The following is a 14,695-nucleotide window of genomic DNA, read 5'->3' as shown; positions in this document are numbered from 1 at the left end:
CAAGGACTTAACAATGCGCGCCATGCCTTAAACAAACTCTCTATGGCCACCGCGTTTCTGATAGTTTTTCCACTAAATGTCAAAGGTCGCGGACGTGGAGGGCGCACAGCGTAAATCGGTCATTATTTTCCGTTTACCGCTTACTAAAGCGGCCTCAGGGGGTTAAGACTTTGGACTGGACGGCTGGCTCCCAGACGATTCACTTCACAGGAAGGCGGGTTTGATTTGACTGTCCTTTTACCTCGCTGATGTAGAAATGCCCTCCGTGCCATTGCCTTGACATGGCGGGCGGACAGGTGCTGTGAGTATGTCCATAAGCGATAAGTACGCTCAGGGTTGTCACTTGTTCTTCGTCGCTAAACCAACCGACTGTTTACCAAACGCCTACTGTATCTGTCGTGAGGCCTTCGGAAACCGAGCCGTTTATCTTGTCCATGAGCCAGAGGTAAACATGTGGACCAGCTGCCCAGTCGGCATGACTTATAAGTGACTTGTAATGAGGACGACTACTAGTATCTGGGAACGAAGCTGCAGCCATGAATACAACCGCGTGGATGTTTTCATCATCATCACAAGCTTCACCGGGTTTCAACAGCGTGGAGCGGACGCCTTACGCCAACGTCTTCCCGTCAGTCACCGATCAAACGGCGCCGTATGGCGCTGTACCGTCAGCTGAATATGTCAATATTGACGCCAACGTCACGGTCTTCAACTTCTCCTCAAACGGCAGTGTCGCCACGCTGGGGCCGCCCCCACCGAACACCTGCCCGGACGGGTTCTTCTGCCGGGAGTACAGGGACCTCGCACAGATCCTCGCCGTCCAGGTCTTCTTCATCGTCTTCTACGTCGCCATAATTTCTCTGGCCGTGGTGGGAAACGCCATGGTGCTGTGGACGGTTTGGAGGAACAAGAAGCTGCGAACGGTCACTAACTATTTCATCTTGAACTTGGCCGCTACAGACTTGGTGGTAGGGATGTTCGTGGCCGTGTTTAAACTGCTGGAGTTTGCCAGCCCCGTGGCCGTGGACGTTTTCAGCGTGCCCCTGTGTACGGCGCTGAACTTCCTCCAACCCGTGTTCGTGGGGGCCAGCATGCTCACTCTGGTAGCGGTGTCGTTTGAAAGGTAAGTTATGTTCTTCTTCTTTTCTCGTGTATCGCGCTGCGCGGTTACATTTCTGGCCTTTCGATAACATCTATCCGATCGGTCAGTCTTTAGAAAATAGAGACAGATTTTGTATTAGGCGATATTGAAGTTTGCAATAAAGGTTTGCAGCATTACATGTACTGAATATTAAATTCAGGCTTTGTAAGTCTACAACGTGTTATAAGTAAAGATTTCAAAGATTTCAATTGAACAAGCGTCAGTACTGGGCAGCACTGTCAGTAGAACTGCAGTCACCAGAACATGGCAGGGAAAACAGTACTTTATCAGCAGAAAGCTGAGATATTCGAACCCCCTGCTATGGAGGCTAACAGTCTATTGGCCATTAGTTCTGCAGATCATACAAAGAAAGGAATGTTTTTGTTTGCTTAACGCGTGTTTTCTAGAAGTATCTTTAACTAAAGAGAGTCTAAAAAGGAACATATTTTGTTTGCATTGTATTTTATGAATAGAAAAGTACAACAAATACATTTCAGAGACCTCCCAGCTAACCATATGTTTTAGTTTGTTACAGTGGCTTTTGTTATTTCCCGACCCCGACTGGCACCTAGAGCAAAGGCTGTCCGCCTTTCATGTTACATACATCTAATTCATTTTTGCACCATTCAAGTTTCACTGTGGAAACACATACACGGTCAGACAACCTTACCTGCACATTTCGACGGTAATTACCTATACAGCCAGGATTAAGCATCTAAGTAGTATGGCGGACAACCCGTGAGTGCTAAGTCGCTAACACCCTATAAAGAGTATGAAGCTGAAGAAAGAAACACATCTGGTAATGAGTTACTATTCACTACAATATTAATGTAAAGAGACACTGATATGATAGACAGTGGTGATGTGAAATGGCATTTCCTGCGTTTTTGAGAGGATTTCAAATGAAAAGTCAGACATACCTTTTTATTCAATGACAAAGTGACCAGTTTTTTTCTACGATTTCAGCCCAGCTTTTGATACGAATCAGTCCATCTTTTAAAGAAAAATATTTGCACAAAAATTTCTCATGGCTATAATGCATATGGCTACGTCCTGAGGAAGGTGTCAGACAAATTGTTGAACTCGAGTGTTGGCAGCTGAGAAGACTGAACCAAATTTGAACAGTGATTCCCAAGGTGTATAAACTTTACACTCCCGTCTCTGTTAAGGTGTGGTTGAAAGGCCCTTAAGTAATGGTTCTTTCACCCCTCGGTGTGGGTATGCCCAAAGATGCCAACAAAGATGAACTTTCAGGCTAAGAACTTATATAAGTGTAACAGTGGGGGGTTTTACTGGCTCCTCCTGTTTCTTACATAAGAAAGAAGACTTTTGTTGTCAACAAGAAAAGGCCAATATCCTATATCACATCCTACAGCGTGTCTCACCTGAGCCCTGCATATCGAATCCCAGCCTATGGTGACTATGGTATGTGTTGTTCTTGTTCCCCTCCAGGTTCAACGCCATCTGCCGCCCCCTGGACACCAAGTTCACCAGCAAGAAGCGGATCGTCGCCATGTTGGTCACCGTGTGGGTCGTTCCCATGGTGCTTTGCTCCCTCCAGCTGATCCCCGCGGCGTTCTTCAGGATGCGCCTGCGCAGTGAGTTGGGTACCATCACCCGGGCGCGCTGTCTGGACGAGTAAGACTTTTTTTTTATTTACACTAACATTAATACTAACATTAACACTAATATCAACACTCACACCAACACCTTCCATAACCCTCACCGGCTCACCCTAACACCGTACCCATCCTCACTCTAGCACTATCCATAACCCTCACCCTAACACCGTACCCATCCTCACTCTAGCACTATCCATAACCCTCACCCTAACACCGTACCCGTCCTCACTCTAGCACTATCCATAACCCTCACCCTAACACCGTACCCATCCTCACTCTAGCACTATCCATAACCCTCACCCACTATCCATAACCCTCACCCTAACACCGTACCCATCCTCACTCTAGCACTATCCATAACCCTCACCCTAACACCGTACCCATCCTCACTCTAGCACTATCCATAACCCTCACCCTAACACCGTACCCATCCTCACTCTAGCACTATCCATAACCCTCACCCTAACACTGCAGCTGGACACCATGACCCTAACACTAACCTATCACCACCCATGCACGCCGTCTGGAAGAGTATATTGAAGTTTTAAGTCATGTCTTTTGCCTTCCGGAAAAAAGTAGACATTGGATCGGCGCCTTGCAGTATAGCCATTGCCACGTATCTTCAAAGCCGCACATTGGAAATCAGGCCGACTAACGTCACGAACATAATGCATAATGCCATGTTAGTCCACTCTGTAGTATGAATTGGACACTACAGTTTTGTTTTAGTAACATGATCATCAACCAAAGCACACCGATATTCTTATCATCAACTAAAGAAGCATTCGTGTTGCTAATGCTAATATTGCTGCACACATATTCTTAAAATCAACCAACCAAACAATCCTTCTGTCTGTTTGTTTGCTTGTTTGTTAATGTGTTTGTTTATTTCGCCTGTTCTGCTTACAGCATCCCTAACACCATAGGTGACCCGACGTGGTATCACGTCACGCTGTTCCTGGTTCTGTACGCCCTCCCCCTGCTGTTCATCAGTGTGGTGTGTGTCCGGATCGTCCTCAAACTTCGCGCGATGGAGACACCCGGCAGTCAGCTGGTCAACGACAGGGACATGGCCAGAAAACGGGACAAGAACAAGAAGATGGTGAGGCCCTCTCCTCTAGATGGTTTTAGACACCGTCAATATGTGTCCAATGTACTGCACTACAGAATTGTTTCAACCTCGAACTCGAAACCATTCCCTTCGGTTGCAAAATTTAACCATCATGTAGCACTGGTCTGTGAAAATACTAGAAATTTACATAATTTATTTAACCTTGAGCCTTACTACAGTAAGGTTTAGAAGCAAAAATATTTCACTTACCATCCATTCTAGCCAGTACGTCATTTGAAAGGTTCCAAGAAATCTTTCGGTTGGTTTTAGTTTCCGCCACCACAATTCATGTGTTAAATTGACATTGGATAGCAAGACCTTCGCTGTTCGTGCTTGGCTGCGCGTTTATCAGAAGGAAACAAAAGGAAATAAAAACGCCACAAACGCTCCGATAAACGTTAAGTACTACAATGCGTCCCTTGGGTCTGAACAGACAGACAGACATAGTCATTCGCCGCCAGATACCGTTGGACTATGTATAGCTGGCAATTCGGACTCAATGACCTTTAGGAAGTTTTAAAATCTGAGTCTGTTTCAAACATGTTGCCTAAAATCTACTTTGTTGCAGAATTTACGATATGTTGGGGAGTTTTCGTTCGCGCCTAACCCATTGTTACGGGGCAGGTTTTGTCAGCGATACGAGTTTGTTGTACATAACAAATAACGCTATAAACCGATCGGTGAAACACCGTGGATTACATCAACCGACTGCACAGGGCAGGGGGCTCGTAAATTAAGTAGAAATGGCGATTGTGGAACAACAAAAGGCTCGTTCTGATCTGAATTTGCCAATATCCGCTCCCATTCACAGTAGAGACCTTTGACACATGGTACCGGCCGGACCAAACACGTAAATATTGGACGTAGCTAGGGGCGCGGCGGGTAGTAAATTCGGATTTAGTGGGCACAGACTTAGATAACATTGTATGCTGGGTTCAACAGGATGCTTGTCAATTCAAAAGGTCTGTTGGTAACACACTGGCAGCTGATAACTCGGCAATTGCGATGTTTGCTCATTCTTCTGTAAGTAAAAATCATCTCTATAATAGCGTCGTTAGGTCCATGGTACATGGAAATATACAGGCTGTACGGGACGCATCCGTTTCGTGTTCCATCTAATAAGAGTACTATTAGTCTTGTCATTAATCTCCAGGAAGATTTTTGGGTGTCCGGTAACCAAGACAGTATCCAACCTATGGATACTGTCTGGCCAATTGGATACTGTCTTGGCTACTGAAAGATCTGCTTGAGATTATCTTTTCAGTAGTGCAGAAGTTAGTGTTACTCAGTAGTATTGCTTGTCATCAGACTACGAAACAACCCCATGTCCTAGCAACACATGTTCTGACAACACCTAGAAACGTATCTGTGATCCAGAAAATGAGTGAACAGATAAAGTCTGGTTGATGTTATGGTGACGAGGAGAGTTGTCACGGTGAACGTTCCATCAAGCGACTCGGATGTTGATTGTTATTGCTGAACGGCTAGGGTTAGGTAGCCTCTACCAGGCACCGCGGATCGCTGGAAAAATACTAGTACACTGTAGTAGAAATTGGCCGAAATAAAGGAATATTATACCAGGGGAGGTAGCGGGCAGAGAAGATCCAATTCGGTCAATTTCTACTATTTTTCCCGCGATGCGCGGTGCCTGGTAGAGGCTAAGGGTTAGGCTGTTGAAGCTGTTTTAGCTATTGCTATGGTTCCATCCCACCACAGGTGACCCGTATGGTGATCGCTGTCGCAGCTGCCTTTGCCGTATGCTGGACGCCGTTCTACGTCATGAACATGTCGGCGCTGAACCCAGCCACAAACTTCATCGCCAACGGGAACCTGTTCTTCTGGAACACGCTCATGTACGGCCTGGGCTTCCTCAACTCCGCCATCAACCCCGTCATCTACATCGTCATGAGCGACAAGTTCCGCCGAGGCTTCCGCGATCTCTTCTACACCGTGTTCTGCTGCCTCCCCTGCCGGAAACTCTGCAGGTGTCCCGCGGAGATACCGCATCCCAAGGTGCTCTCCCATAGCAGCACCTCCGCCCCCAATCAGTCCCACTCAACCTCACCCACGGAGAAACCTGGCGGCCGTACACAAGAACAGCCCCAAACTTGTGAAAAGGGTCTCGTTTGCCAAAGATCTAACCCTGACCACGACTGTAAGCAATCGTCGTATGGCAGGTATTGTAGATACTAATGCTCAGATAAAGGAAGCCGACGAGGAAAAGGCCAGGGCGAGTCCGGGAGTGAAGCGGAAGACCACTTGGAAGAACCCTGCAAGAGAAAGGCGATGGCTCAAGCTGAGCTGGAGGAAAATCACGAAAAGGGTGAGCAGCAGGAGCAACGCAGACTCCGGGGTGTACAGCATCACCGGCGAACCCCCCGACATTGCCACCCACGAAGACCTGTGCAATGATTTACCGCCAGACGACGACAATCATCAGCTTGACACGACCACACGCCCTGAATCAGATATTACCGACAGCGTTAGTGCAATCCACGTTGACAATGCAATCGCGAACGTAGACATCCACATAGACGTTGGAGACAACAGCCACGCGCCAGAAGAAACGGCGCCATCCCTTCAGGACTGCGCGCTGCCGGAAGGCTTTGAGATCGCGCCTGGGTACGACCAGTACTCGTCCGAGGAGGAGGACACTGTGCCGGACTTCAGCGACATCCCGGACTTCCAGGAGTACTGCTACACACTAGCGCCCGCCCTGCCCAAGAAACCACTGAAGCGGGGGTTCCGCAGGACTTCTGCCTCTCTCACAAATGCCGTTGAAGTTTTGACGAGAGCTTCTAAACTAGTGTAACGTTACAGATTTCAACTCTTGTAATCTATATGGCCCGAAAGGACTATCTCAAAATAGCCTATCTATTTGAATATGCTTTCACCTAACAATCATCAATTAAAATTCCACATAAAGTACAAACACCTTATTGTCTGTTCTACATTCCCTCTTTGTGATTACAATGGTTTGGTCTGAATATATATAGCAGATTTACGACTTTAAAACTTAAGACATCGATATAGCGGACACGACCAGACAAGACTTCTGGTCACTTCTTTTATAGCGCTACCTAGCCTTGGCAAGTGGCATTGCAATCAGTTTGTCCGGATCATTCACAGACTCAAAATTCTGCAGGGAACGTGCAAGTGGGGTGTTTGGGTTCAGTTAGGATGATCAGGTGTAAGGTATCTAATGTAACATATACTTCCTGCAGAAAGCATCAGATTTCTGTTGTTCTACTGTTAGAGCAATTACATTCGACAGCGAACCAGCAGGACTGCCTCTGCTGAATGCGGGTACAGGGGGTTCCTCTTACTTAAGACTGGGCGCAAAGGGGGACCAGAACTGGTAAAAAAATGTTAGAGACATCTACAGAGTTGTTGATGATGTTTCAAACTATATTTATCTTAACCATGTCAATATTCCTTTAGTGTCAGACCGATGCAATGACTAGTTGAGGATAGGAGCAACAAGCAATCATGTATAATAGAGGTACTAGTAGCCTGGATACCAGTACACTTTGGCTACTGGTCTTTCTGTTACTAGTATTTGTAGGAAATCGAAAGACTCTGAGTAGCAGAATGAAACCAAACAGTACTGCCTACCAGGCTACTTCCAGGCATTGCTTTTCCAAACACACAATCGGTTTACACTATAAACATTCTCCAACACAAGTAAACTATCTTAACCTTCTCCCTGAAGTGTAAGCCTTTTGGTAATAAACTGTGTTGGTTACAGACTGAGGCAGCAGAGAGAAGGTTAACTTGGTCCTACACTGCAACATGTGACATTAATCCTCCTTTAGACAAGTGTTTCTGTACAGATTTCTTAAAACCCATCTAGGTGAATAGGATATCACAACATTCAATGTACAGGTAATATCTTAGTCTATACACACTGAGGCTGTTGGATTTACAATAGAGGGCTTGGCTTTCTTCGGAACTTGTGAAGAAGAGAACTCCCGTTCTCCTTACACAAAGGCATGGCAAACACGTGTAAAACAGTAACAGGTAACTGTCAACTCACAGTTATAATAAAAACAGGAATAGAAATACAATATTAGGTACATAGGATGGCAAATTATGGGTGGTGTAAACTTCATTTCCTTAGTTTTTCTTTTATTCATATACTGAAGCTCTCGTTTTCTTGTCTCATTATATTGTTTTGTCTTTGTTTCCTATGTTTTTGTCATGCATCTATAGTTATACAGGAAGAGATCCTTGAAGAGCAATTCATTCATTTACCCAGTCCTCCAAAAGTAACAGTAAAGAACACACAATAGTTTTATGGTGTAGGTACCCATGGTTGTGAGCCATTACACTGAGTCCTGCTCTGTACCGCATGGTTTAACACTCAAGTTTTCTGTGCTACGAGGTTTAATATACTGAAGCTGCCCCCCTCATCTCTTGGTAGTGACTGGAGGAGTCCACTTTAAGGAGTTGGGGTCGATGGCCTTGTGATCTGGGGGCTTGCTCGCCTGCTTCTTTAGATACTCATCAATCAAGTCCTGGGAAAAGACAGAAAGAAGGCTTAACAATGAATCAATACTTAATGAATCAATGATGGCAGAAATATGAGACCTCAACCTTGCCACAACACCACCCTATGGTAGCACTCAGGCCCTGAGGAAGGTCACTAAGAAGTTACACCCCTGTTCCAAACAACCTTGTATTCTGACACCTGTATGTTCCAATACCCCTCACCATATGTTAGAACATGGGGGTGTCCAAACCTAAAAGAATTTCAAATTGTGTTATAAGAACCCAAGGAAGGTTGCTGCTGCCCCTGCCCCAATAAGTGTCCCGCAGCCTTACCTGTCTCTTCAGTACAATGTGTTTGCCCTTCCAGTACTTGAGCATGCTCATGGCCTGTAGGGTGCTGACAATGTCGTATGGGTTCACTCCAGTCTCTGTACTCAAGTCTGAGAACAACAAACACAGCATTGATATCAGAACAACTTCACACACAGCACTGACATGTTATTTGTGGTATAACTAGTTATTGCTATACAACCAAAGCAAAACAACAAACTCCTTGTCAGTCATGTCTCCCTTTGCTCACACATTTGGACAAAACATTCTCCTACTAACAAAGAAACCAACCTTTGATGGAGATCTCCCTGTCATGTTTGTGCTCGTGCAGATACTTCAGCAGAACTCCCTTCCAGTAACTCCTGTAGCTGATCAGCCCAAGGTCAGACAGAGGTCGTTCTGGTGATCCTGTCTTCTCCTCCACCCGCGTCAGGAGGTAGCCTGCAAACATGTCAAATAACTTTGTAAGACTCAGTTATGTTTGGAAGTGCATCCTCCTCATGGCTGCAATGCTGTCATGGGTAGAGGCATTCCATTACACCCTGATGAAAGCAGCAGAAACATTATCAGGAATTGTTACTGCTGTTGTGTTAGAACAGCATTATGATAAATTCCGGGTTATCATTATTTACAGGAAATTCCTCCTTTGACTGACATGCTTTAAAGCTTTACAGTACATCTTTATCCAGATACATTGGCAGTGATTATAGATAGAATAAGAATATACTTACTGAAGTCTATGAGCATCTTGCCGAAGCCTTGCCTCATGTACTGCGGCAGGGTCAGGATGCAGGAGACATTGTAGTTCAGGAAGGAGTTTTTCTCCTGAAAAACAAAAGTCAGAAGATCATATTCTTCTTGGAAGCAATCAGAATAGGATTGACTACAGGCTACACCCAACCCATGCTGGCCTTGGTTGGGAGTGGTCAGCAGCAAAGTCATGGGAAGGTCCTGAATGTGTAATGAGCTTTACAGGCTATGAAATCAAATGAAACCCACCTTGGAGAAGTATCCGACAACATGACATCCCGTGGTGTCTGCCTCTGTCATGACATAGAACAGGAAGGGCTCCACGTCGTAATACAGTGTCTTGTGGTCTAGAAACAGCTTCGCAAGCAGACACAGGTTCTGGCAGTAGATCTGCAGCACAAAAACATGCATGATCAGGGCTCGAAATATCAACAAGAATACCAAGTATAAACAACTTGCAATTTTACAAACTTCATATATGGTATGGAAAACTTCTCCAAAAACTGGGCTACAATAAAAAAAACATGCCTTCATGAATCAAAATTTTGAAAATTTGTTCATCCTTATAACTACCAGTATTCTTTATAGAGGAACATTTAAACAGAAACAGTAACACATGCAGCTATTCCTGACATCTCACCTTGTTCTTCTGTCCATCCACTTCAAACACGGAGATGCTACCTTTTCTGTAGATCTCATCCCCAGGGGGGTGTCTCCACACACACTTTGCCTGGAGGGGGGGTGGATAAAACGGCACTGTTACAGGGGGCTGTCCTTAAGATCTAATATTACAACAAACCAATAGCAGTCCATCCAATAGGAAAGCAGCTGCATGCTAGTATTTCTTTTCAACCAGAGAAGTGACCAATCAGATTGAAGTAGTGGTACAGGTTCCTCACCATGTGTCTCCTGAGTATGGTGGCACTCTTCATGTACTTGAGGCAGAACTCGCAGATGTAGAGTTTGGGCAGGCGTGCGTACTCCTCCGGGTAGGGTGATGAGTACCAGGTGTCCAGTTCAAACCGCCCAAACTGGATGGTCTTCAGCCCAGCCTCAAACAACGTGCCCTGCTGGACTTCAGCCTCCTGGAACACCGCGTTCTTCTCCTGAAATAACACAGGGCAATCAGGGACGGCAGACTTCACACCCTTACCAATACAACTCTTCCAGCCCCAAGGACAAAAAATAGAAGTGCACACACACATAGGTCAGAGGTTGTGACCTACCATGTCCTCAGCAGCTCTGGCCTGGGCCTCTCTGAACAGCTCCAGGTCATACTGTGACGTCAGCCCTTCTAACAGCGGCTCTCGGTTGTTCTCATGGGTTTTCCTGTCAACAAAAAAAATCTTTACAAAAACCTGGAAGGATGTATTTTCTGCATTGATAGTTCAGAACTTGATGGTGTAGCCTTCTGTGTTACTGGTGAACCACTACCAATGGGGGATCAGTGCACATGTGGGTGAGTGACAAAAAAGCTCTACAGACATTCAAGCTACTAGTATCTGTATCATTACACACTGTTACAAGTTTAACGTGTACTGCATGTATTGGACATGTTAACAAAGGAAGCCTACTTGTGTTGTCTGGCCTTCTCCTTCTGTTCCTCGGAGATGACTGGCTTGACCTTCCGTTGTTCCTTCACCTTCTCCTTGTACTCCTTCTGACTTCTGGTGGGACTCTGGGAGGAAACATCACACAGTGTCATCGGAACAGGCTAACAACTCATCGCTGGTGTCTCTCTACATGAGGTGACAGTCTTCAGACACATTATAGTTAACACAAGTTATGAGGTGAGTTAATTTGACTGACTTTGAGTCACACCATTTTATTTCCTTGGTTCTACACACTTTCAAGTAGAAATCTACTAATAGATCAACATGTGAACAGAAGGCTGGGAGGATTTTCTCCTCAGGCTCTGTTTTCATGTTGATCTTCAAGTTCAGCATGATTTAAATCTGAGAACCAACAAATTAAACTGGTGTGGCCTGAAAATCCATTGCCGGAAAAGGAAGCTTTGGTTAATGACTTACTTGTAGGTAAATATAAGTTAGTTAACAGAACCGATCATTTCCACTAGATTTGAGGGATGAGAGGAGAGGAGTTAGTTGTAAGCTGCAGAAAGGAGAGAGTAGCATTTGTTCTTCAGTTCAGTTCAACTTACAGGGTTTCTAAGAGCCATGTGGGCATCGTCTTTAACCTCCTTCTTGATTTTGTCTCGAACTTTCTGTTTTGATTCTCTGTCCGTGGCTCGAACCTGTGGCAACCACAACAAGACTAGTTTGTTCTTTGTTTGTTTATAGCGCACAATTGGTAACACCCCTCAATGCTCAAGGCATAACTCACCAGCTTTTGTATGTTAAGTACAAATTGCATAAGACCAGACTGACAAGCTTGATCCACTCACAAGTTAAGTGTGGTGGGATCTTTAACAGTCTTGTAAAAGAAAAGGTTGTCACAAAATCTTGTCAGCAGTTGATTCTGCCAATACGTCATGATCATAATTCTCGCAGCAATGACTGCCGCATTGGTTCAGTTGTACCATTGCTCACCTTGCACTCCTCTTTAGTCAGGTTGTGGTACAGTGGGCAGCCAGACAAAGTCCAGTGGGTCTCAAACTTCCCTGTGAAGTGACCTGCCATGGGGAAAAAATCACTTTTAGATTATCCCAAATGTGAACAAAAAAAAGGAAATCACTGCATGAGTCAAACACAAGTTGTGTACATAGATAGTGCCCATTCATTCGAAGATTATAGGAAAAACTAAAATTTGCTAAGATGTGACAGAAATACAAGCAAATCCTTAGATGACAACATCCCCAGTGGAAGTATTGTGATTTTGTTGCAAGGCTTCCAACTTACTACTAGTTCTGACAGACCATAAAAGTACAGAGTATGTGTCATCAATTTGAAAGGACAGAACACTGTGAGTGTGAGCACCACCAAACCAGACCTACCCATGGAGTCACATCCTGGCATAGGGCACCTTGTCTCCCCCAGGTTGTGCCGTTTGGGGGGAGAGCCGTAGTAACTCATGGCCTTGGCAGTCCTCTTCAGCCCCTTCCTCCTGCCCGCCTCCTCCGCCAGCCCCTCTGATTCCGACTCGGAGGAGGTGGCCTTGGCGGCGTGCCTGGTGGGGGAGGCGTTGGCCGTGCTGCGCTGGCTGGGGTGGAGGATGGAGGACCGGGAGCGGGTACTGTACTCCTCCAGCCGCTCCGACTGCTCCGCCCCATCACCTGCGGGGAGAGATATTGCACATACAGGTCTGGGTTTCCGCCCCCGACCCACGGGGCGACCCACGGGGGCTCGGGGGGATCTAGCTGTGGATCTCCTTGGCAAAGCAAGAAGGGATCTCCGGGACCTGGCTGCAGATTTCCCCGGGAGACCATTTAGGGATCTTGGCGATCCAACTTGGGATTTCTTCAGCAGATACTTGGGGGATCGTGGGGACTTAGCTGGGGATTTCTTGAGCAAGTTATTGTGGGGTCGACCTGGGGATTTTCTGGGCAGAGAAGCTGGGGACCTGGGTGATCCAGAAATGGATCTTTTGGGAAGATCAGCAGGGGATCTAGGAGATCTTGGGGATCTACCTGTCGGTTTCTTGAGCAGATTTTGGGGGGATCTAGCTGCAGATTTTCCTGGGCTGAGTCCTCCATTCACCACTGGCTGCCCTCTCTTCGGAGTGGTTTGCAAGCCTCTACCTCTAACGAGCTTCACCCCACCTCTACCAGCATGCAGGGACCTCCGTATGCCAGGGGGGTGTCTGGGGTGGGTGGGTGCTGCCTTAGCTGGGCTGGGCCGTCTAAGGAGCAGGCTAGAGGGGGATAGCTTTAGCTGGATGGACCTACGTCGTGCAGGGCTGGTGCTGCCTTTAGTGTGGGACAGTGCAGGTAAAGCAGGGGATTTCCTGGCTGAAGACTTGGTGGTTGTGCCGACAAGCCTAGACTGCTGGAAAAGCTTTCGAGCAGTCTGAAGCTTTTGGTTTGTTGGAGAGCCCTTCTGTCGAGGCTTGGTACCTGTGGTAGTTTAGATGCCACTGTTAGCTTTGATAGATTCTACAGCATGCAATACTTATTACCATCTACTTCTTTCAGAAACTGTATCAACTCAGGTCTGATCATTCAGAAACAAATGCCTTACAGACTTTTATCGCAAATGCCAAGCGCAAAACTGTATCTCTCAGTCTTTGGCAAATATTATTGTGGAAGTTTAATTACTAGTAGATGTTACTATTACTAACTCAGCTTCTCTATATGACCCTGAACACACCACACGGTTTTCTTTACTAGTAGTACACATACCAAGTACAACTTTGTACTTTTCAATCTTTTGCAGCATTTTTGTCAAGATTTAAGCTTTGACATGATAAAGATTATCTTAAGTAGCTTTCATATTTCAAAATATTCAATTTATTCAAAGATGTGCAAAAAAACAAGTTGTATGTTGCAGCCTCAGTACTTTTGACAGTGCTGCTCTGTGTTGTGGCCTTAGTCGGTACTTTTGACAGTGCTGTTTAGTTAATTATGACAATGCTGTTTTGGCTGAATCTGAGCTAACAGTACTGTTTATTTATTTACTCATTTATCAATTCTGACAGTGCTGTTCTGAGTCTCACCTTGACTCATCTTCTTGGCGCTGCCCCTGGTGACCCGCCGACTGCCCGGGTTGTCGTCAGACTCCACGTCAACGGAGGCATCGGAGTCCTCGGTGGTGAAGTCTGACTCCGAGCTGCTCTGGCTCCTGGTCTGGCGCTGGGGAAGGGTTTCAGAACAATGAAACACGAACATGGAACATGGGACAGTCTTTCCAAACACTTTGGCACATACATGTGGTTCACAGATTTCCATACCGGGCCTAGACTAATGCAAATTCAACTTGTTTAGTCTTTTATCTACATCTCAGACAATTTTCTCCAACTTGCACATTATAAATGTCAGGCTCCTCAGTCAAAGCTCATGGGGGCCACCTATCAACTTACTCCAGAAGTGCACAGCAACTTGAAATTATGACACATGTACCTTGAAATACAACAGGTATTTTTCTTCAATCACGTCTTTGACACAAGTCACATCCAACCATCATCAGTGAAAGCATACATGGGATAATGTGTGAAGTATTCGCCACTACATTCCTTATTCTACACGTCCTGTACGAATCGAATCCCCACAAATTAAATGAACTCGCCCAATTCCAAAGCATAGTCAATACGTGACCTTTGACCATCAGAGTAAACCATCATCAGCCATAGGGGTGT

General features: G+C 45.7%; 1 protein-coding gene and 1 pseudogene across 3 annotated transcripts in view; one reads left to right on the top strand and one right to left on the bottom strand.

The window, feature by feature from the left end:
* The first annotated feature begins 86 nt into the window (after positions 1-86).
* Positions 87-7,041, top strand: LOC109471118 (annotated as a pseudogene).
* A 237-nt stretch (positions 7,042-7,278) lies between these two features.
* Positions 7,279-14,695, bottom strand: part of LOC109471116 (histone acetyltransferase KAT7-like) — a 9,360-nt gene continuing 1,943 nt past the window's right edge. Inside the window, exons 2-14 of one of the 3 annotated variants that reach the window (XM_019770341.1) lie at positions 14,057-14,192; positions 12,399-13,457; positions 11,995-12,077; positions 11,607-11,699; positions 11,020-11,123; positions 10,672-10,774; positions 10,345-10,551; positions 10,086-10,175; positions 9,695-9,835; positions 9,427-9,520; positions 8,987-9,136; positions 8,699-8,805; positions 7,279-8,391 (exon numbers count right to left, since the gene is read on the bottom strand). In XM_019770341.1, coding sequence (XP_019625900.1) covers positions 8,284-8,391; positions 8,699-8,805; positions 8,987-9,136; positions 9,427-9,520; positions 9,695-9,835; positions 10,086-10,175; positions 10,345-10,551; positions 10,672-10,774; positions 11,020-11,123; positions 11,607-11,699; positions 11,995-12,077; positions 12,399-13,457; positions 14,057-14,192 — 2,475 coding nt within the window. In that variant the 3' untranslated portion in view covers positions 7,279-8,283. The remainder of the gene's footprint in view (positions 8,392-8,698; positions 8,806-8,986; positions 9,137-9,426; positions 9,521-9,694; positions 9,836-10,085; positions 10,176-10,344; positions 10,552-10,671; positions 10,775-11,019; positions 11,124-11,606; positions 11,700-11,994; positions 12,078-12,398; positions 13,458-14,056; positions 14,193-14,695) is intronic. The other 2 variants (XM_019770343.1, XM_019770342.1) reach the window with 2 other exon arrangements.

Source organism: Branchiostoma belcheri, unplaced genomic scaffold (genome assembly GCF_001625305.1).
Source record: "Branchiostoma belcheri isolate BF01 breed outbred unplaced genomic scaffold, Haploidv18h27 scaffold24, whole genome shotgun sequence".
Classification (NCBI taxonomy): domain Eukaryota; kingdom Metazoa; phylum Chordata; class Leptocardii; order Amphioxiformes; family Branchiostomatidae; genus Branchiostoma; species Branchiostoma belcheri.
This window is presented reverse-complemented; position numbering and strand designations above follow the sequence as displayed.